The 22,452-nt window shown below is 36.6% G+C and overlaps 1 protein-coding gene across 1 annotated transcript in view; it reads left to right on the plus strand.

Moving 5' to 3' along the window:
- The first annotated feature begins 104 nt into the window (after window positions 1-104).
- LOC6039950 (RNA/RNP complex-1-interacting phosphatase homolog) overlaps window positions 105-22,452 on the plus strand; it is a 48,430-nt gene continuing 26,082 nt past the window's right edge. Inside the window, exons 1-2 of the mRNA XM_038257307.1 lie at window positions 105-263; window positions 341-416. Of these exons, the coding sequence (XP_038113235.1) occupies window positions 241-263; window positions 341-416 (99 nt within the window). The 5' untranslated portion in view covers window positions 105-240. The remainder of the gene's footprint in view (window positions 264-340; window positions 417-22,452) is intronic.

The following is a 22,452-nucleotide window of genomic DNA, read 5'->3' on the forward strand; positions in this document are numbered from 1 at the left end:
TGCGCGAAAACCTTAGCGATACTAGTTTGTGTCGGCATTATGACAAAGGCAGTCGGCATAAATGGAAACTCCTGTGGATGGGTTTTTGACAGCAGCATGCAAAATATAAACAAACATCACCGTGCTTGTTGAACAGCACAACGTGAGCGTGTTTGCGTCTTTTTATTTTACAAAGTTTAGGCGGAATTTATAAGAATTAATTTCTTTTTAACGCATCATTGATAAGTGAAGTTGCTGGAAATGGCGAAAAGGTTACCGGACAGGTGAGAGCATCATACATTTCATAGATTTCAAAAAGTTTTGAATCAAAATTTCTGATTAAACATGGTTCCAATTCTAGATGGCTAAATTACACCAGCATCGGAGCCCAGGTAGAGGGAACACCGTTCGTCCCTCTGAAAGTTCCGTTGAAAAAGGTAAGAGCATAAATTTACTACTTCCCTTTCCTAAGTTTAATCTGAGCCGGAAAATGAACTTTCATTCCACCGCTAACACAGCGGAAAAGTGACCACAGGGGGAATATGGCTCTCGGTCCATTCGATTCAGCAAACTATTGAATTGAATTGCAAATTTTTAATGTTACAATCACTAGCGTGCCCAGCTCTTTGAGGAAGGTGGGGCAATAATAAGGACGTTTTGAAAAATATGTCATTTGTGGACACCCCATGACCAAATTTATAACAAATTTCTGAGGATGGAGGATCAGTTGCCCCATGTTGCCCCACCCTGTGCACGCTAGTGGTTACAATCAAGGTTACAATAGCGACAACTTTGGCCTCTTTGGAGGATCCCTTTAATCGCGTATTGACATTAGATTTCGATAATCTCGGATCCCTTGAACCTTATGGGGAACATGGCAACATTTACTAAATATTTAGCAATAGGATTGTAGGATCTTGTTTAGGACTTTAACTTGCTATTTCACTAGTAAAAGTAGTTCTTTCAAACAAAATACAACAATTCTAGATTCTAGATTATTTAATCAAGTGCAGCAAAACACATTTTCTGTTTCATAATTGTAGGATGTTATTCTACCTCCCACAATAGGGTCCTAAAGCTCTGTGTTATTTTCAAGTATAACTGTAGAAAACACGATTGAAAACAATTACTGATCATTTTTTTTAATTTTAATGCAAAAAAAAATTGACAATACAGGTTTTTTTGCGAGTTGTTTTCCTCTTTTCTGTTTCCTTTACAAACAACTTTATTTGTATTCATTGTGATAAATGCCTTATACACAGCTGAAAGGATCCCCCAAAACTCTGTACTGCACTTATAAAACTACTGTTAGTCGATAAACTAAAGAAATAAACTGAATTGAATTAATTGACAAGACAACATTTTTTTTGATGGATCATCCATACCATACCGAGCTATCAAGTCGGACCTTTTCTGTCAAGAAGGGCCGCAAAGTTATTTTTTTAAATTGATTTAAAAATTCATTTTAAATTCTTTGCGGGTTTTCAACTATCAAGTTGTCGTATCCAATTAACCACACATTTATTGTACTCAGAAAAATAAGCTTTATCGTTGCGAACAATGATATCACAAATTTCAGCTTAATTTTAGGACTCAATTGTAGAATAACTGAATTGGGTACTAAAGCCCTATGTCAATTTTTATGTACAACGGTAAAAAACACGATTAAAACCCATTTCTAATCACTTTTTTTCATTTTAACGCAAAATTTTTTTTTGACAAGACAACATTTTTTCGATCGATCTACTATGGTCCCCTTGGAACGAGCTGTCAAGTAGGAGCTTTTCTGTCAAGAAGGACCGCGCGGTTAATTTTTGAAAATTGATTTAAAAATCCATTTTCAACTCTTTGTGGTCGTACAAAGGGTCATTGTACTTAGAAAAGTAAGCTTTATAGCTGTAAACAATAATATCAGCAATCTAAGCTTCATTTTAGGACCCAATTGAACTGATAATTTCACAACCAAAAATTTTTAATTTAAAAATTATTCGCTCTACAGCATTGCCTTGGCGTTCTCGATTGCGGGATTCCTTCCCGAAGGCTTGATTGTTGAGACAATTGCAAGACGGTTCCTACACCTGGACTGAGCTATCAACCTAACCTCTAGGTTAGACCGGGGCCATCATTTACTTCCCCGTCCGACAAAATTTGCCACCGGGACCTTCTGGGATCGAACCCAGGCCGACTGGGTGAGAGGCAACCACGCTTGTCCCTACACCATGGGTCCTGGCAAAATCATTATAATATAATCATAATATAATATATATTATACAGTCCTCCCACACATTCGGAACAGTTTACAGATCGGTAATTGTTCAAAAAATTATAGAAAATCAATTATTGAACATCATGCTTTTACGTGAAAGCATTTTTAAGGCTGTGTTTTGCTGCTCTGGATAAAATAGTCTCGAAATGTCGTTTTGCCTTCCTCACCTCAATGAGGAAAGGCTATAAAATCACTCGAAAAATGAACTTCTTAATTCGACCACGTAGACCCACCTTCACGTATACCTATCGACACAGAATCAAATTCTGAACAAATGTCTGTGCGTGTGTCTGGGTGTGAGTCCGTGCACCGAAAAATATGCACACGATTATCTCCGGACTGGCTGGACCGATTTGGACCGTTTTGGTCTCATTCGATCCGTCTTGGGGTTCCACAAGACCCTAGTTAATATTATGAAGTTTAGAAAAGTACTTTATAAGTTTTGCTAAAATAGTAGTTTATGCAACAAGTTGCAAAAAGAGGGTTTTTTCAGCACGAGTCGTACATCGTCGTACAACGTACAACGAGGTTCACCGAGTTGGATAAATACGAAGAGTGCTGAAAAAATCAAGTTTTGCAACGAGCTCCATACAACATCTTTTGCAATTCCAAAAAAACACACACTGAGTGAAATTTTCATGTATTTTGTCAACAAATCATTTAAATCAAAAAAATGTTGAAAAGTGTTACTTTTCGAAACAAGTGCTGAAAAGTGTTGCTATTCGGTTCTGTTATTTTTGGTACAGAAAAGTAGGCTATTTCATCGTTCAAGAATGACCGGAAAAGTGAGTAGTTTCACGACGGAATCGCAAAAAACGATTTTAGCTAATCTTCGGAAGATTGTAAAAAGGGTGTTCATGCTATATACTGTTAGAAAGGTATTTGAAAGACCTTTCCAACGCGTTTAAAAGATTGCAGATCTGACAACCCCATCAAAAGTTATGAGCACTTAAGTGTTATTTATACACTTTTTTTGGCCGGATCTCAAATATCTTGATGAAAAAGGTTTTCGGATCTATCATGCGACCCATCGTTGGATAGGTAACCAAAAGACCTTTCCAACGAGCCCAAAAGATTGAAGTTTTGACAACCCTATCAAAAGTTATAAATACTTTAGTGTTTTTAATACATTTTTTTGAGGCCGGGTCTCAGATATTGATAAGAATAACTGCTATTTATACACATTTTTGAGGCTGTGTAGTGTATTCACTGTATGAAGGCAAGGAAGGCACCAACCACCTAAAGGTGGATTAAGTAACGTTTTTTTTTTAAAGAACTACTTTTACTACTGAAATAGCAAGAGAATGTCCAAATAAAGGTCAGAAAAATTGTATGTTCGAAAGAAAATATGCATTTGGCATAAAAGTATAACAAAGTTTTATTGTTTCCAGCGATTTAAGTTATGATTTTGTAAAAACTAAAAGAAGTGCCAAACTTTCCAAACACGCCAATGATGTTTTCGATCGCAGAAATTAGAGATTTGGTCTTTAGATAATGTGATTAAAGTTCCATACTAACTTCAGGTCTAAACTGGATCAGCTAAACCTTAACCAAATGAGCTTAAATTTTCAGGCTAGCTTCTGGGGTTATTGTACAGTACTCGTTCGCCCAGTTGTTCAACTGGGCTGTACTGCCGTTCTACGCATAATTGTCCCATGTTCAGAAAAAATGCAACTGAGAAAAACGCGATTGAAATTTTTCGATCGTTTTTTTGTGTTTCTACGCATAATTGTCCCGTAGGTCCCTATTCACCCCATATGTCCCTAATCATCCCACTTAGCAGTGTATCACTCTTACTTGTAATTCTCTTGCTATACAATGCTTCGTAAAACTGATAATTTCATGAAAGAAAATACTTGATGGGACAATCATGCGTAGAAGTGTAACGATGAGACAAACAGACTTGGTGTTGTTTTTAATGTGTTTCCGAACAAAGTACTAGATTTTATGTGTTTTCCTATAAGTATACGACAAACTAAACTTGAAAATGTCAAAAAGTCAAAATCGTCCAAAAATGACATGGGACAATTATGCTTAGAACGGCAGTGTAGCCTACTTAAAAGTCAGACAAACGCCAAAAAACTGGCTGGTGAATGCAAAAAGCAAGTTCAACAAATATAAAATATTTATTAAGTTTTTTATGAAATTTCAAGTAAAGTCAAGTTGAAAGGTGAGCTCTAGAAACAAGTTTAGGCAACCTTTATTTTAATATTTTGTAGAGAAAATTATATCAATCGGTGGCCCCCTGGTCATTTTTCGTTCAGCCCAGTTTTCGAGCAGCATTCGGTAAATGGACTACGTTCTTACCCCAGTTACCGATTTAGTACCGTACCTGAAAATTCCGGTTGATGCGCTCGAAATTGAACACTTTTGTCTTTTTCATTAATCCATGAACCACAATACTAGACATCTCTGGTTGCAGGGAGTTGTTGTTACCATTTCGATTTTTTTGGAAGCTCGAGTGTGGGATTGTCAATCGCTTTAATTTTAGTTTTGTTTTTATTAATTTTCATTTTTATTTTTTTAGTTTTCAAATACTCTTTCTCTTTCACCAAAGAAGTCGTTTTGCGTCTTTGGATCTTCCATACACGTTTCCATATCATTTGACAGCTGTCCATAGGGGGATGGCGTCGCTATTTTTAGACCACGTTTTCCACTTTGTCTCATCGAAACCGACTACTTTATCGACATCATTTTGCTGGGCGAGATAGGACGCCGTCTATTTTTAGACGATGACTCAGCACTTTTACACTCTTGCGCTTAAAAAAAACAGGTGGCAGCACGATGTAACGCCACGTCTCTATACAAAAATGGTATCTACAGCACTTGTTTGGTAACTGAGGGTTGTTCAAGTGGACGGTTTTCAATTGAGTGCTCGATTAGCAGTCAAACTTAGGGACAAGTAAATGTAAAAAATCAATTAAAAAAAACGTTCTTTTTTGTCTTTAAAAAAAAACATGTCGCGTTCAAAGAATATTTCTAGACATTCTTTTGATTAGGTCTTATAAACACATGAGAACCCTTGGATACATGATTAGAAGGGTTAGCTTTTAACAACTTATTTTCTATTAATATTTGAAAAAAAAATTTCGCGCCGACGATCCTCTTGCCCAGTTACCGAACAAGTACTGTAAATGCTCTAGAACCTGCGTCTTGAGAAGGGAATTTTTAATAAATTGGGTGTCTTGGGCAAAGTTTAAGTATAGATGAAAAGACAATTCAGGGGGAAAAAAGGTACAGTAGTTGTTCGGTAACTGGGCGTTGTTCAACTGGGCGGCTTTTTAAGTTAAAAAGCAGACAAACATCAAAAAACCAAAACAAACTTTTATGTAATTTCAAGTCACAATTAATGAAATATGAAAAGTAATCATTGTAAACAAATTTAAGTAACTTTTATTTTTATATTTCATCCAATAAATATTATGCATGGGTAGTCCCCTTGTTATTTTTCGTTCAGCCCAGTTAGCGAACAGCATTCGATGACTGGGCTACGTTCTCAGCCCAGTTACCGAACAACTACTGTATAAGCAAATTGGTTTTTAAGCAAGGATATTTAAAGTAGCAGCAGGCTTGTCATATGGTTACGCTGTCCGCTTTGTAAGCGGATGATCATGGGTTCGATTCCCATCTGCTCCAACCTTCCATCGGATGAAAAAGTAAAACGTCGGTCCCGGTTAGGGCGTTAGGTCATTCCAGGTGTGGGAGTCGTCTTCCTGCTATTAAAAGACAAACAACACACCAAACCAAGCCTGCTCCGGTGGAATCGCTGGCGCCCAACCGCACTTGCATTCTAAAGGCCGTCAGTTCGAACCCTGGGGTGGAAGGTTCCTTGGAGTAAAAAGGGGTTTGGGTGCCTTTGGACTCCTTGGTTCGAGCTGAAACTTGCAATAGAAACCACAAAATACCTGGGGCGTTAAAGTGGATGGCTTGATTTTTGACTGCTAGTAATGTATCAGAAATGGCGAAACAGATTCAAATTTGTATGGAAACTTATTTGGGCGAACCAATACTACATAGTTAAACACAAACTAAAAATTGTTGATGCTGATGCTGATGCTGTTTTCTAAACCGGAAATTTTTTGAATTGGAAATTTTTAAGTTAAACTATCATTTAGCATAGTCTAAACCCAACCTATCGTAACTTTCATTGATTTTTTCCCCCTTTTCTTGGGAACGGCTAGAAACTTTTCGTCACAACAACTCGAAAACCGGAATCGGTTGCAAACCCAATGTCTCAACCCATCAGGGCAAACAAAAACGTCCAAAGTGGCGGGAAACTCCCAAAGAGGGTATACCTCTACGTCACCGCCCGCCACGACAAAAACACGTTCGTCGCCCGTCGTGACCTCAAATGTGATTGTTCAACTTGGCTGTAATTAGTCAATAATTGTCGAAGCCATGTAAAATAAATACGCACATCGGCCGCGTGATAGTTGAGCATTTCATTTTGCCTGCCTGCCTGCCTGCCTCCTTTTTTTGTCTTCGTACTAAAATCTAACCCATTGTGGGCTTCGTGAAGTTGCGCGTGAGAGTGAAACCGCGTTCGAAAAAAGAAAACATTTGCACTAGCCGTGCCTGGCCCGGTCTGTTGGCTTGGGTCTGCGCGCGCGAGGATGATGCTGAAGGAGGCGCAAGGCTTTGAGAGCACACACCTCTTTACCGTGGTTAGGGGAGACTAGTAGTAACTAATTCCTCTCGTTTTTGTAAATTTCTAGAGTTTTTTTTAATAGGTCATATAAACATATGAAAGATCATAGTTTATAGGACCTTTTAAAAAAACTTTAGATTTATACGTTAAACACTAATGACCGATTCTTCGGTTCCTTTTCAAAAAAATCCCAAGTTTTTTTCAGCGTTTTCTAGCTGTAGTGGCACAATTAAAGAAGAAACCCCCCAATGTTATTACATATTTGAAAAGATAATTGATTTTCCAACATAGAAATGACATGCAGAATGAACAATATTATACCTGTGCTTCTCCTGAAATGAAAATGTAGCGTGACGGGACAACATCGTAAAACTGGAATTTTAAAAGGCACACCAAAAAAATCGACACAGTTTTGCCAGATTGATTTTTTTAAACTTTTGCTCTTCTACACATTATCACAAATTGAAAAACGAATCTTTTGCTCCTTGAACTAAAGGATTTGGTTGAGATTTGAGTTTTTGCCAGCCATTTCTTTTCGTGACGGGACAACGAAAGGAGCAGATTTATGAAAAAACTCCTCTCCCATTCAATGGCTTGCAGACCTTATTTGGCCAATATTTTTGGCATTTCAGATAAGAAAACGCATTTAAAGCACATTGCAATTATTAGATCATAATTAAAATGAAATTTTTCATATAAAAAATCACATTGAAATTTGAAAAAAGTGACATTTTGGTGTAGCTTTGCTAAGAATCGGTCTAATAACGATTAATTACAATGTGGACCACATTTCTTGTTCTATTATCTTATCATGTGTCATTCGGTTGAAATATAAGGGTTTTAAATGCCGTAAGTAAACAAACCGTAGTGTGATTTTTATTTTGAAAATGGGAAATTATGTTTTGAAAACTTTTTCAACAAAGTTTCACCCGCTGAGAAATATTACTTTAACTTGTTCATACAACAGGCTTTACGGATATTTATAGTGATTTCGTTAGTCATAGCTTCACGTGCTTTTTGTTTACATTGCTTTTTCTATAGAAGTGGCCATACAATTTTGGGGGCTGTTCATACCAAATGGGTATAAACATGTTTGAAATTCTGTACCGTAAACTGGGGTCAATCGGGACACATGGGGTGAATTGGGACAGCAGTTTTAACCATGTTGGAGCACAATATTTTGATTTTTCTGGTTGGTTTCGGTTAGAACAGTCTCATACCAACAAAATGTGTACATCCATTTCCAAATTTAAAAGCTTCAAGTGCTCTAAAAACTGCTGTCCCTATTCAGACTGAAGTCCCGATTCGCCTCAGATTACGGTATCTTGAAAAAAGATGTTCTAAGCGAAAAAAAAGGACCAAACATTCAATATTACGCCCTTTTAAAATGTTAGTCATGGTTTAAAATTTTTGAAAATATTTTTTTCGAAAAGATCGGAAAATTTCACGAATGAGATATCGACATTAGAGAAAGGTGTGTTGTTTGAGTGGGACTTAGAAAACATCAATTTTCCTGTTTTTAAACCTTTGCATGGCAATATCTCAGCAACGAAGGGTCGTATCAACAAAGTTTAAAAATGCAAAATATAGAAAATTTTCTCAGCTTTAAAATTTTTTTTTTTAAAGATGGGCAAACGTGTGCACTAATTTAAAAAAATGAAAAACTGCGACTATTTAAAAAAAAAGTCACTTAAAAATGGATTTAACTTGAAAACGGTGCACTTTATCAAAATTTCACTAAAGTACTTTTTGATTGCAAATTTGATTTTACATCAAAAAATGAGTTGACAAATTTTTGCGACCAACTTTTCGATTTTTTGAAAAAATCAGTATTGATTCAAAAATTCATAACTCGCTCAAAGATTTTTTGCACAACCTGAAAATTTCTGAATAGTTGGCATTTGATGTCCTCTAAAACATATCAAAAAATTAAAAATAGTGTTTTTTTTTTGCAAATCAAGTTTTAGTGACAAAAAGTTAAATAAATAATCACCATTTTTTTACCGTGTATCATTTTTTTTCGGTGTGGTCCATATCCATACCTACAATTTTACCGAAGACACCAAATCGATCAAAAAATTCCTTCAAAAGATACAGATTTTTGAATTTTCATACATCATTTAGTATGGCCAGCTGCTAAATTTGTATGGAAAATTATATGGACAAACTAATGATGCAAAATGGCTTCTTTGGGCATACCGAAGGCACCAAAAAAGTTTCAGACGGATTAAAAATACAAAAATTAAAATTTAAGAAAAAAGACCGATTTCGTAGAGAACTGCTCATTTGCAAAAATGTGACTGTTGTATTGGTTGTATCAAAATCAGTGGCCAAATCAAATTTCTATCAATCTCACCTCGGGCTATCAATCTTACCCCAGTTTACGGTACACGGAAAAAGTCCGATTTTGTTAAACTGTTTTCCATTTAAAGTTAAATTCCCAAAATACTTATTTTTTGATATTCAAAATTTGTTGATTTGTTATACTGCCGTTCTACGCATAATTGTCCCATGTCATTTCCGGACGATTCTGACTTTTTATCATTTTTAAGCTTACTTTTACGTATACTTTCAGAAAAACACATAAAATCGAATACTTTGTTCAGAAAATCATTGAAAACAACACTAAGTCTGTTTGTCCCATCGTTGAACTTCTACGCATAATTGTCCCATCAATTATTTTCTATCACAAAATCATGAGATTTACGAAGCATTTCATCTTGCTTACCTGTATACCTGCAAGAGGATTACAAATAAGGGTGATAAAATGTTAACCGGGGTAGTGCAAAATCTAGTATCTATATATATAAAAAATTTCGACGGTTTTGTTCGAACGCGAATCAGTTCAATACGGAGCGTCGGATCGAGGTGCTTTTTGTTGCGTTAGGTTCGTGTAAGCCCAAGGAAGGTTTATATGCTAAAAAATTTCCACTTTGGCCACTCTTGGAGCGATTCCGGAGCATCTGCAGATTGTATGGAAAAATGTACGTAAACTCAAATTTTGATCACAGGAGGCTGAATTAGCAAAAAAGCAAAAAACGTCAAAATACGAAAAAAAAGCAGAACGAAGTTTGTCGGGTAAGGCTTGTAGAGCATATATATATTTGGAAAATATCAAAATCATGGACAAAAAATAATACTCAAAAAGATTGTTTAAAGCTTAATCGAATTTGCAATCGAAAAGCATTCTAATTTTTTTTCAATTTCAGTTTTTTTGCATTTTAAAAATACTTCTTTAAAGAAAAGCACCACTAAAAAATATGTCTGAAAAGCTGAGAAAATTTCCTACAGTTGTATCTCTTAGACTATGAAAATCGTCCAATTAGTTTGCTGAGATATAACCTCACAAAGAATTTGTATCGATAAAATTTTTTTTTCTAAGTATCTCCTCATTAACTGACCATATCACGGAATCTAATCTATTGAGACCGTTGAATCCACAGCATCTCCATCAAGCATAACGGAATTATTTTTTTGAAACTAAAGATGTCTTTATTGAACTTTCTTATATAATAATTACATTTCATTTACATTCTAAGTGGTATGGCTAAATGCTCTTCATCTTTGTTGTATTTTTTCGTTTTATTATTAACTGTTCACATTCATTTGTTTAAGAGCGAGTTTTTCACCGATGTGAAACAGGTCGTATCGAGGTGCTCCGATTTGGATGAAACTTTCAGGGTTTGTTTGTCTATACATGAGATGAACTCATGTCAAATATGAGCTCTACGACAAAGGGAAGTGGGTTAAAACGGGCATTGAAGTTTGAGGTCCAAAACACATGAAAAATCTTAAAATTGCTCGCATTTCCGTAAAACTTCATCAATTTCAACTCTCTTAGATGCATTTGAATGGTCTTTTGAAGCCCTTCAAAATGTGCTATAGACATCCAGGATTGGTTTGACTTTTTCTCATAGCTTTTGCAAATTACTGTTGAAAATGGATTTTTTTAAAACCTTAATAACTTTTGGCAACAGCCTCCAACACCCATACTCCCATAGGTCAAAAGTTAGGGAATTTCATGGACTATAATCCTACGGTATTAACTTTTTGGCCAATCGCAGTTTTTCTCATAGTTTTTCGATTTTTCTAGAACAAAAATTTTACAACTTTAGTTTTTGCCCTGTAGGCCGCCATAGTGGCACTTTTTGGTCTCAATTTTGTCATATTCGGAATCCTCAGAAAATTTTACATTACATTGAGGTGTTGGAATTTTGAATTTGATTGGAAAAAATACCATTTAGAATTAATTAAAACATTTTTTAACAATTTGTTGGATTGGGGGTAAAACAGGATTTCGCCTACTTGATACAGCATTTGACGTATTGATCATAGGGTAAATAAGATCTTTTTCTTTTTTCAATAACGTTTTATTTAATTATTTTTTAAATCAAAATTACAACTCCAATACTTCTAACTTACGTGAAATTGTCTGAGGATTCCAAATATGACAAAATTAAGACCAAAAAATGCCGTCTTCTTGGCTTACAGGGCAAAAATTAACATTGTAAAATGTTTGTTCTAGAAAAATCGTAAAACTTTGAGAAAAACTGCGATTGGCCAAAAAGTTAATACCATAGGCTTATAGTCCATGAAATTTCCTAACTTTTGAACTATGGGAGTATGGGTGTTGGAGGCTGTTGCCAAAAGTTATTAAGGTTTTAAAAAAATCCATTTTTAACAGTAATTTGCAAAAGCTATGAGAAAAAGTCAAACCAATCCTGGATGTCTATAGCACATTTTGAAGGGCTTCAAAAGACCATTCAAATGCATCTAAGAGAGTTGAAATTGATGAAGTTTTACGGAAATGCGAGCAATTTTAAGATTTTTCATGTGTTTTGGACCTCAAACTTCAATGCCCGTTTTAACCCACTTCCCTTTGTCGTAGAGGGCTCATATTTGACATGAGTTCATCTCATGTATAGACAAACAAACCCTGAAAGTTTCATCCAAATCGGAGCACCTCGATACGACCTCTAGAACAAACCGAGCAGAATCTACAAATACTGCCTCTTAATTCAAATTGTTTTACATTTTTGCATTGAATCGAATACATTTGGGTAAAAAAGAAAAAAGATAACTTTTACAACTAATCCTAACATAAAACTAAAAAAAGTAAATTCATTGAAATATTCAAAATCATTAGAACGAGTAAACTACGAACTGTATTTTAAGATAAATCCTCCAAGCGTTCTTACTTGTACCGCACGAGTTTTGCAACCACGCAATGTTGTTGTCATTTCGATGAAAATGTTCAGAAGTTCTTGTGGTGAAAACAACGGAGAAAAAAGACGGAGAAAAAAGAGTTCTCAAAATCGTGAACACCCGTTCATGAAATTGGGAACCACGAACAAAGTGTTCAAATGCCATGGTACGATTTTCAAAAACCTACCATGGAATTTGAACACTTTGTTCGTGGTTCCCAATTTCATGAACGGGTGTTCACGATTTTGGGAACTCTTTTTTCTCCGTGTACTGCCTTCATCCGTTGATGCTGGTTGGTTTTCCCTCGGTTGCTGACTTAAGCCAGGAGGTGTTGTATTCTCTGCTACTTTTTGCCGCTGATTCAACGGCAATGGCTGCAGATTTGGAACCACTCGAACAGATCCCGCGCCTGGTGACGCCAAAGCAGGAAAATCCACATCCGTGAAAGCTGGTGGTGTCTTACGACGATTTGGTTGGTGCCTCGTCGTTGCTTGCTGCCGAATTTTTACAAACTCAGCCCGTTTTGGGCAGCTCCGATTCTTGGTAGAATGGTCGCCGCCGCAATTGAAGCGTTTCGCTTCGATGTTCTCGTTAATTGTTTCGCAAGCTTGAGTTTTGTGCGCACCTCCGCAGGTTGCACAACGACTCTTGATGAAACAGTTCCTTCCACCATGTCCAAACTGCAAGCAGTTCGAACATTGCGTCACGTCACGGTGCACTGGACGATAACGTTCCCAAGTCACCATGATGTTAAAAATTGCCCGAACTGCTTTCAGCTCAGACGGCGTTGTCGATCCATTCTCGAGATGAACCAGATACAGTTGATCACGATACTTGATGTCCTTGTTGTGTCTCGTCATCTTGAAGACTTCGATCACGTTCAACTTAAGAGTTTTCAGCTCTTCTTTCAGCACACCCACATCCATGTCGTACAGGCCTCGGAGGACCTGTTTCATGGGGCGTTTACCTGGATCGTCATGACTGTAGTATTCATCCTTTGTATTGTTCAGGAAATCCCGAACGTAGTTGTAATCCTTTCTGGTAGGTAGCAGCATTTTGAGTCCATCAGCACACAAGCGAATGGAAGCTTTGAAGAATTGATAAACCCGGTCAGCCACTTTCGCACCAAATCCGATGACGATGTTTTCACAAAAATGAGTGGCAACTTTTCTCGTCGTTCAAATTCTTCCTTCTTGCTCACGTCCACAGGGAGGGTAGCGAACTGGTTTCCAGACGAATTTTGAGCGTCCTTGCTCAAACTGCCTGGCTTTGCAGGTAGCGCATCGGCATTCTTTAGCTTCTTCAAATCTGCCGATCCTGCTGGTGAGGACCGCCTCTTTTTCTTGCCGTGAGGCATTTTTTGCACTTTTTAGCACTTTTTTTGGTGTGTGAGGGACGCACGTTTGACTCGCTTCTCTGCTAATTGCAGGCACGGAATTAATATTTTTTGGGTTCGTAGGATAAGGTATTGGCTTTTCGATGCCTCACGAGCTATGATGCTATGGGGAGGACTTTCATAATAAACCCGTCGCCGAGCCCTCCGATTTACGATTACGATGCTATGAGAAGGTCTTTATTATTAACACACCAAAACACTCACGCACAGTTGTTTTAATACTAAATACTTGTAATTTTGCACCACGATTACCCAGAGGACTTGAAGCGTCGGCGTGCCTTTCGTTAACCCTCTACAACCCAACCCCGCCTTTAGACGGGCTTCGATTTAAAAAATCGTCAAAGATCCACTTTTCAACCAATTTTTGATCTTTTAAAAGCATTGGAAAGAAAAACTCTGAACATTTTAGAAAATTTATAGTTAGGAAGTTTTACTTGTTACATAAAGTAACTTTGACAATGTTTTTAAGGTGAAGCCGTTGATAATTTTTGAAGAAAATTGATCTTCACTATAAAATATTCTGCATTAAATTCAATTTAACGATTTTCAGCACCAAAAGGAATCAGCATGTGCAGGTTGTTGCCTTCTTGTAGCCACTGAAAGAATTTTTGATCTAAATCAAATGTGCTTCAAATAATTTTGTGGCACAGTCATTGACATCCTAGTGGGCAATCATTGATTAATGACGATTTCCATAACTTTACATGGAATGGGATAATCGTTACCAAAAGGAATCAGCATGTGTAGGCCCTATTCTAAACAACTTTTTGAAGGAATTTAGTAAAAATAATGAAAGCGACGCAAAATTTATATCTTTGAATGAAAAATCATGACAATGATGGAAGTCTTTACGTTTAAAAATGTCATTTTTATAGGGGTCAACTTTGGCTGTAATTTTCAAGTGTCCTAGACTGCGCATTTTTCACAATTTAAATGATAATGGTGCCATTTTATAGCAGAAAATATAAAAAAAACAGGCAAAAAATTAACAAAGTGACTGTAAAAACATGAAAAAATAAATAGGCAACATGTAATGATAGGAGGTGGAAGAATAGGCCAAATTCAACCAAAAATAAACATAAGCTGAACAAGATAAATGCATATTAAAATACCAAAAATGAAACAAGAAAAAACATAAAATAAGAGAAGTAAAGTTTTTCGTGGAACAAAAGTTGCTCAAAATGACCTCCTGAACACGGGAAAAATAAAAAGAAATAAAAAAAAAAATTTGGGCAGTAGAGGGTTAATCGATGGTATGGAAAATGCCTTTTTTACAGTAATTTTACTTTGAACACTTATACATCATCTCGTATTTTAATACAATAATTCACACGATGTCGTGCCTCCCGATCAACGATGATATAGGAAGGACTTCTTTGATTATACGAAAGGATTAGCATTACACTTTTTTTTTCTTTTTCACACACAATGTCGGCCATCAACCGCTCGCAACCACTGCACAAATTGAACTGATTAATCTAACTAATACTTTTCGATTTATGTTTTTTTTGGAATTTAACTTTTAGTAATAAAAAGCTAAATACAAAATCGGATTTCTTTTTCCGTGTACTTATTTTTTCCGAATAGTTCCAATTATAACCTATAACTTTGCCGAAGACACCAAGTCGATCAGAAACTCCCTTCTCAAGATACACAATGTCATACCTATTTTGTATAACCAGGCTCCAAATGGAGGTTTGTATGGAAAAACTAATGAAAAAACAATTTCTTTTGACATAGGGAATGGCAAAAGTTTAATCAAATCAAAAAATGAGAATTTTGAAATCACGAAAAATATTGTGAAATCATAAAGAACTATCGAATAATATTCAAAGCATGGCAAAAGGGCTTCTGTTTGTCTCACTTTCCCCTATAATTCAAAATGTACCATAAGCACTCCGAACCGCGAGCGAAAAAAAAATCGTCGGCTCTCTGCTCGGCTGTAAAGAGGTGACAAAAGCGCGCGTTGGAGGATCGCTTGCATTTTGTAGGGCCACTACTACCAACTAGGAGGAGTAACCCAAGAGCAGCAACCGCGGCCACTCCGTCGCGTGTAATTATCGGAGGAGTCGCAACCTGCTGCAGCCGCCGGCTTTGAACCTGTGAGAAGAAGCTCGGGGAATGTCGTCGTCGTCTGCGCTTGAGATTTTTCGATGCCGACCCTAAGACACTGCTGTATGGGACGACGAGTGAGATATACAGTTAGGTGCTAGCTATTAACGGAAAATATTTAACAAATATTTATTTACTTCATTTAAAATTACAAACGATGCCCACACAAGCTATTGATCATCTCTCTTGGGGTGAGTGAGTGAGTGCATTTTTTAACTCTTTTTTATTTCTTTCAAATGCCTTTTCGTTTTTTTCACCATCATCGAAAAACGAAAAAAAAAGTCTGGGGCAGCCGCCGCCGTTGCTTTCTTGTGTGCTGTTGATATGGCTCTCGATAGGTTAGTTAGTGAGATATTAGTCAATCATCGCATGAAGTAAAAGATACCAACCACGTACGTACGTACGGAACCCCAAACCCCAGTGGCCACAGTGCCAGTGGCTGGACAGGCGGCAATTTGATCGGTTAGCTTTAATACAGGAAAGCTCGGTTCGGGTTGGGGACTCCTCGCACATGGCCGTGGTAAAGTAAACCAAATGCGGTTGAGTGAATGACGCTTCTCAATTATGCAATCAAACAGAATTTCATTAAAGTTTAAAGGAAAAATGCCGTCATCGGTCGTCGTCGTTGCCGTGTCCAGGATGGTAGACAACAGACAGTGCACAACCAAATGCTGACTGCACTTTGGAGAGACTGACCTAGCGTCGTCGTCGTTTGCACACTTGAATATTTGAGAACGCACAGCCTCGGCGCCGCGCTTATCAGCTTTATTGCATTTCGCATATCAATCCGTTAAAATGTGGAGGATGTTCATGGATAAGGGATTCGGAAGATAGGAAGTGTTGCTCCAATTTTTAAGGGGATAAGGGAAATTCTCCTTGGTATCTCCAAGTAAGTTTCGCTTGGAGTTGGGATGGATGAGTTCTAGGAGTTACGCAATCTGCAGGCCAAGGATTGATACCTAAGAGCATGCAATGGCACTGATCTTGTTGCGTGCTCTTTGGTTGACGTCCACGTAAGGAACATCCTGGAAGGAGCGCAACTAACTACATCCGTAGTTCTGTTAGATCATCCGAATTATCTTGATCAGAACAGTATAGCTCTGGTTGCTTAAAAGTGTCCTATTTTCTTACCTCCACGTTGGCTTGGTTTTCATGATGACCTAGCTTGTGGCCTGTGGAAACGGCTCATAAACCATTGACCACCGCGGGTCAGAATCGAGAAGGAATGAAAGGGTCGTGACAATGTGGGAAAGGGAAGTAATTTGTGATTGTAGACGGTATTGTTTTGATTCGTAGTATGTTGAGTCAACTGCTGTGGGTGTACCTGAAACATCGCACAACGGGGTTTCTCTTTTCTCCATTCTCAGCTACCGCCTATCTCCTCTTTTTATTTTGTTCTACTGATTCTCACTTCTTCGCTGATTCTTCTATTTGATATCCATCATTTGATTTTAATTTTACTAACTTTTGATTTCTTCCACTTTTCCACTTTTTTTACCAATTGACAACAAACTTGTTTTTTTTTCCTTAAAAATATACTTTTCTTTATGTACTAGTAATATCAAGTCTTTTATCATTTGTCTAAGCTTGTTTTTTTATCTCTATTTATTAACTTTTGTCTAATTATACATCTACTACATCCAGCTTCTCATTTTTATTCTTTAAAATACAATCATCATTCTCTTACTATTGATTCTTGATTTTTTATAAAATATGTTCTCTTTTACTGTCTATTGTTTTCAATCATCACCCTTTTTTCAAACACGTGATGTTTGAGCACATAGTCAATTCATGGAATGGTTAAAGGATTAACACAAGTATTACTATTGTACTTTTGGCAAACTTTTATAACATGCTTAGGACCGAAAATTGTAACAAAACACCGCGACAAAAGAAATAGCAACATATAAACACGACTCAACACTAGGACAGATTTCAGAAGAAAACAATACATATTAAAATAACAACTAGTTTTTGAATTCAAACTAAAAATAAAACAGTTTTTGCTTTAATGAAAGTTGATAGGCACACTTTAAATGGTTAGGCACTTATACTTACATCAAACCCTACGTAATGTACCACCCCCGGCCGAGTTAAAATGCGTAACCGGAAAAGAATGTGTGTTGCTCGTACTGACTCAGAGCAAGGATAAGATGTAGGTGTAAGGGCAGTGCGTGTTCGTCGGGAACCCGGTGTATAAGATCGGTCAAGGCCCGTTCTTACACTGAAAATTGCGAATTGCGAATTGCGAACTAGGAGTTACGCAATCTGTAACGTTATCAAGACTTGAAAGCACACTGATACAAAGAGCCACTTTGTATCGTCAGTTTGTCCATAACATTTTTTTATACAAATTTGGCAGCTATCCATACAAAAACGGTGTGTGTGTGTGTGTGTGTCCAATCCAATACCCGCTAACCGGTAGCGATATTATGAGAAAGTATAATTTGTATCAGACTTTGTATATGCCGAATGCTGATACAACTTATCTCAGTCCCGGGTATTAGGTGGTGATAGCCCTCGCGCTGCTTCCAACGACCCGTTTCAGAATGACAGAGCTCTTTGCGGTCCAATTCCGAGGTCGCTGGGCATTGTTCGGCTCCGCCTAAACATAGAAGCAAGCATCTGAAGGAAACTCGATCTATATTTAGACTTCCGATCCCCTCAGGCAAATCAAGGACCAGCGCGTATTTAATATGAGAAGATAACATGTTTCAACACTACGGATCAATTCACTGCTAGAGTGTAAACCTTCTGATGGCCGACTGCTTAGCGCCCCAGACCACCAATCCAGAGGTGTGAGTTCGAATCCCACCTGATTTATTTTCGTTTTTGTTCATATTCAAAGTTCAAATTCCTAATTCCAAATTTCAAAGGTACCGACTGGGATTTGATCCCTGATCCTTCTGCTTGTGAGGCAGAAGCCGTAACCATTAAGCCACGGAGCCGGTACCAGCTATCCATACAAAAACGGTATGTGAAAATTCATGAAGGGATTTTTTGATTGATTTGGGATCTTAAAAAAAAAGGAAAAACAGATTACAGTAGTTGTTCGGTAACTGGGCGTTGTTTAACTGGGCTGCTTTTTAACTGGGCGCTCGATAACTGGGCCGTAGCCCAGTTAAAAAGCAGACAAACGTCAAAAAAACAAAACAAACCAAAATGACCGAGGGGTTAATGGATGCAAAAATCATATTCAATAAATAAAAAAAACTTTTTTCAATCTTAATTAAAGAATTAAAGAAACATTAAAAGTAAGCATTGTAAGTAACTTTTATTTTTATATTTCATCTCGAAAATATTATGCATCGGTGGTCCCCTCGTTATTTTTTGTTCAGCCCAGTTAACGAGCAACATTCAGTGACTGGGCTACGTTCTCAGCCCAGTTACCGAACAACTACTGTATATGCGAAAATTTTCCCAGATTCCCAAAAAAGTGTCCACGTGGTTTATGGATTGTCCCTTAGTAAAAATGGTTTTATAAATCAGCTATCAATTTTTTCCGCACATAGGGTTAATTCTCGTATGTTTGGCAGGTTAAGCGCTCGCTCCTAATTCCATCCAATTTGCTGATTTTCACTATTTAAACAACTAATTTGGCAAAACTTTTGATAGCAACTTGCTTGCTCACTTTCTATTGAGCAGATTATCAGTGGATTTCAGTTGAAAACACTTTTTATGAGCTGTAATTAAATGTCAAAGTGCTGATATGGCAACATTAGAGGCACGCTGGAATTAGATGCTGTTCCCCTACCAAGCTGTCGAATTAGTATGGGAAATATTTTGGAAAAACTGGTGATGCAAAATGGGGACCATCCACAAACCACGCGGACATTTTTTTGAAATCTGGGGGGTTTGTTCCCTCGTGGACAACAGTCCATACAAAAAAACATTTTTGTATGGAGCGTAGACAATCGCCGTCCGACGGAAGGCGTGATCAGACAAATCTCGTCTCAAAATTTGCCACCGGGACTTTATGGGATCGAACCCCAGGCCGACTGGGTGAGAGGCAATCACGCTTACCCCTACACCACGGTCCCTTGTATGTGGAACAACTATATGAATATCAAACCATGTTTTTCCAAGGGTAAAATAATACCACAAAACAAAACCATTTCAATGCCAAGTTGAACAATTCTGGATTTTGGAACATTGCTTGAATACCACAACTTGGTATTGCCATGGTTTTATTTTTTGGTATTAATGATATCACAATGCTCTATATAAACGAAACTGGATTCAAGTCACCAAAAATTCACTAATACTATCGATTGACTAGTTAGTCCAAGTATTTTTTAATCCTGACTTAGGGACAATTCAACGATTTCAAAATTTTCTTGGTTCATTTTTAACATTTTTGGTTTTCAAGTCATTTTAGCGCAAAATCAATGACCTTGTCAAAATTAGTTTCAGAAGAATTTGATAAAATACTGAAATACCAAAATAATACCAAAATGTGGTATCCTGACTTAACTTTCCACAATTTCAAGTCATTTCTTTAGGGGATACATCCAAAACTTTTAAAATCATGTTTGAAATTTTCGGTTTTCAACGAAAGCATTCGCTTTGAGACATTATTTCAGCGCAAAGTTACCTTATCAAAAGAGAGGAATTTGATAAAATACTGTAATACCAAAAGAAAACCAAAATGTGGTATTCGATCATTGACAAATTCTGCAATTTTGCAATATCAAAGCAATACCTAAAATTGGTATGATACCAAATTTTGCTCTTGTATAATCCTTAAGACACATTTTAATACCAAAAGTTGTTATTGATACCAGAGAAAGGTATTGTTACGCATTTCTTTTGTTATTTACCCATACTCGGGTTTTCCAGGGGTCAACTTATTCTATATTTTTACTGGCATTTCCTATATTTTATGTAAAGGGACAAATACTTGAAATAAAATTTGCGATGACCTTTTTGGACAAACGCCAAATAATCGTTAACCAAATCGCCCATCGTTTTCGATTGGGTTCACAGTTGGACTACTTGCATGAACTTCTCACTAAGTAGAGAGTTCATAATTAACAACCTGGTGGTGAGTAAATAAATCATTCGACTGCCTTTTGTTTTGCTGCGATGCGTTAAACCAACAGAACCAAGAAGCACATTCCAAACGTTCTAGGAACGACGCGCGTCAAAGCCCATAACAACTCCTAACTACACACACGTACGGGATACCAGAACCAAGGAAAGAGAGTTTGAAGACACATTTCTGTACCAATAATCGACTTGGAGTATGTTTTATGAACTTCACTCCTCGAAAACTTCCTTCGCTTTTGTGGTGTGTTGAATCGTCGCTTTTTTTCCTCCCCTTTTCACGGTGTCCAGGCTTCGTTGTTGTACCGCCAAACGGAATAATAAAATAGCACCGAACAACAAACCAACCGGGAGAAAATATGGGAAAAGGCCCAAATCACAAATTAACTGAGCATAGAGTGTGTAAACATGAGCTTTCGACGCATCGTCCTACATGTGAGAAACTTGACTATTTTCGCCGGAGGAATGATGGAGTTGGAGGCAAAAGCCGAGTCAAGTGTGTGTATTCGTTTTCTCATTATTGCGCCGATTCAATATTCAGAAAAGGAAAATAGTTAAGCTTGGTAATTTGGATGGAGGGAAATATATTTTTTAAATGAAGCAATTCGATGCATGACTCTTGCAATCTCCAAAATGAAACCAAAAGTTCCATGTTTTACCTAACTTCTCAAACAGTCAAACATTCCCTACTGTCGGTTACTGAAATACAAGCTACAAGCGAGCTAAGGAAAAATCTGCTTCTGGGTAGGCAAAAATTATTCGGGAGTACAAAAATCTATTCGTTATAATGACCATGTTCTTCAAAAGTTTGAACAAAATATTTTAATCAATTGGAAACTCAGGAAGATTACTCATGTTAAAAAAAATCAAATTATCGTTTTTATGTAAAATCAGTAACACTAGTTGTATTGTAATATCAAGATATCAAGGTAAGACAAAGAAAATCGAAATTTTCTTTTTGAACGATTTTGTAATTTGAACATTGAATAAACGTTAGGGCATCTTTTGAATTTATCTCGTTTGCTTGTACAAAAAAAAAAAAAAGGAAATCGATGGATCATCTTTCAATTTGCGTGTATTTTTATTTCAGTGTTATGCAAATTTCCTACAAGATTATCTTGGAACACTTTTTGATACGATGAAACGGCTTCAAAATACAGCAATAATTTTAATAACGAAAAACCAAAAAAAATATTTAAAAAACTTACTTCCTTCTCAAATGTAATTTTCAAGTGGAACTTCATATACACAAATACACAAATTCCTATAGCATTTAAGATGAAACAAAATTTGAATTTTGAAACCACAAAAAATATCCTAGCCAGTGAGGTAGAATCCTAAATCTAAAAAAAAAAATCATTAAATAGATATAAATATCGATAAACATAACTTTAATATTTTTTCCAAAACAAATTTTAACGATCAAACTGGGGAATATAACACATTAGTTTGTGCTTGATCATAAACGCAATTAAAACAAAGTAGATATTTATATTTTAGCTCAATTAAACTTATTTTTGCTATTATTTAGTGGAGGAAATGATCGAATGTTTGTCAGTTTAATGATTTTGTTCTTTTTCCATCAATTATTTTATGCAGGACTTTTGATAGAAACTTGGTTGTGCATCTTTTACTGAACTATTGATTACTTAATTTTAGTTAAAAATGTGGTAGCAACATGCTGTTTTTTAAAGGTTTTATAAAAAATTTGGAGCTTTTGCTCGTCTTGGAATCATCATAACCCCGCGAAACCCATTCATATCATATCATAGAGCGAATAGATTTTTCGTTGGAATTTCG

The sequence above is a fragment of the Culex quinquefasciatus genome, chromosome 2 (genome assembly GCF_015732765.1).
Source record: "Culex quinquefasciatus strain JHB chromosome 2, VPISU_Cqui_1.0_pri_paternal, whole genome shotgun sequence".
In the NCBI taxonomy this organism is placed as follows: Eukaryota; Metazoa; Arthropoda; class Insecta; order Diptera; family Culicidae; genus Culex; species Culex quinquefasciatus.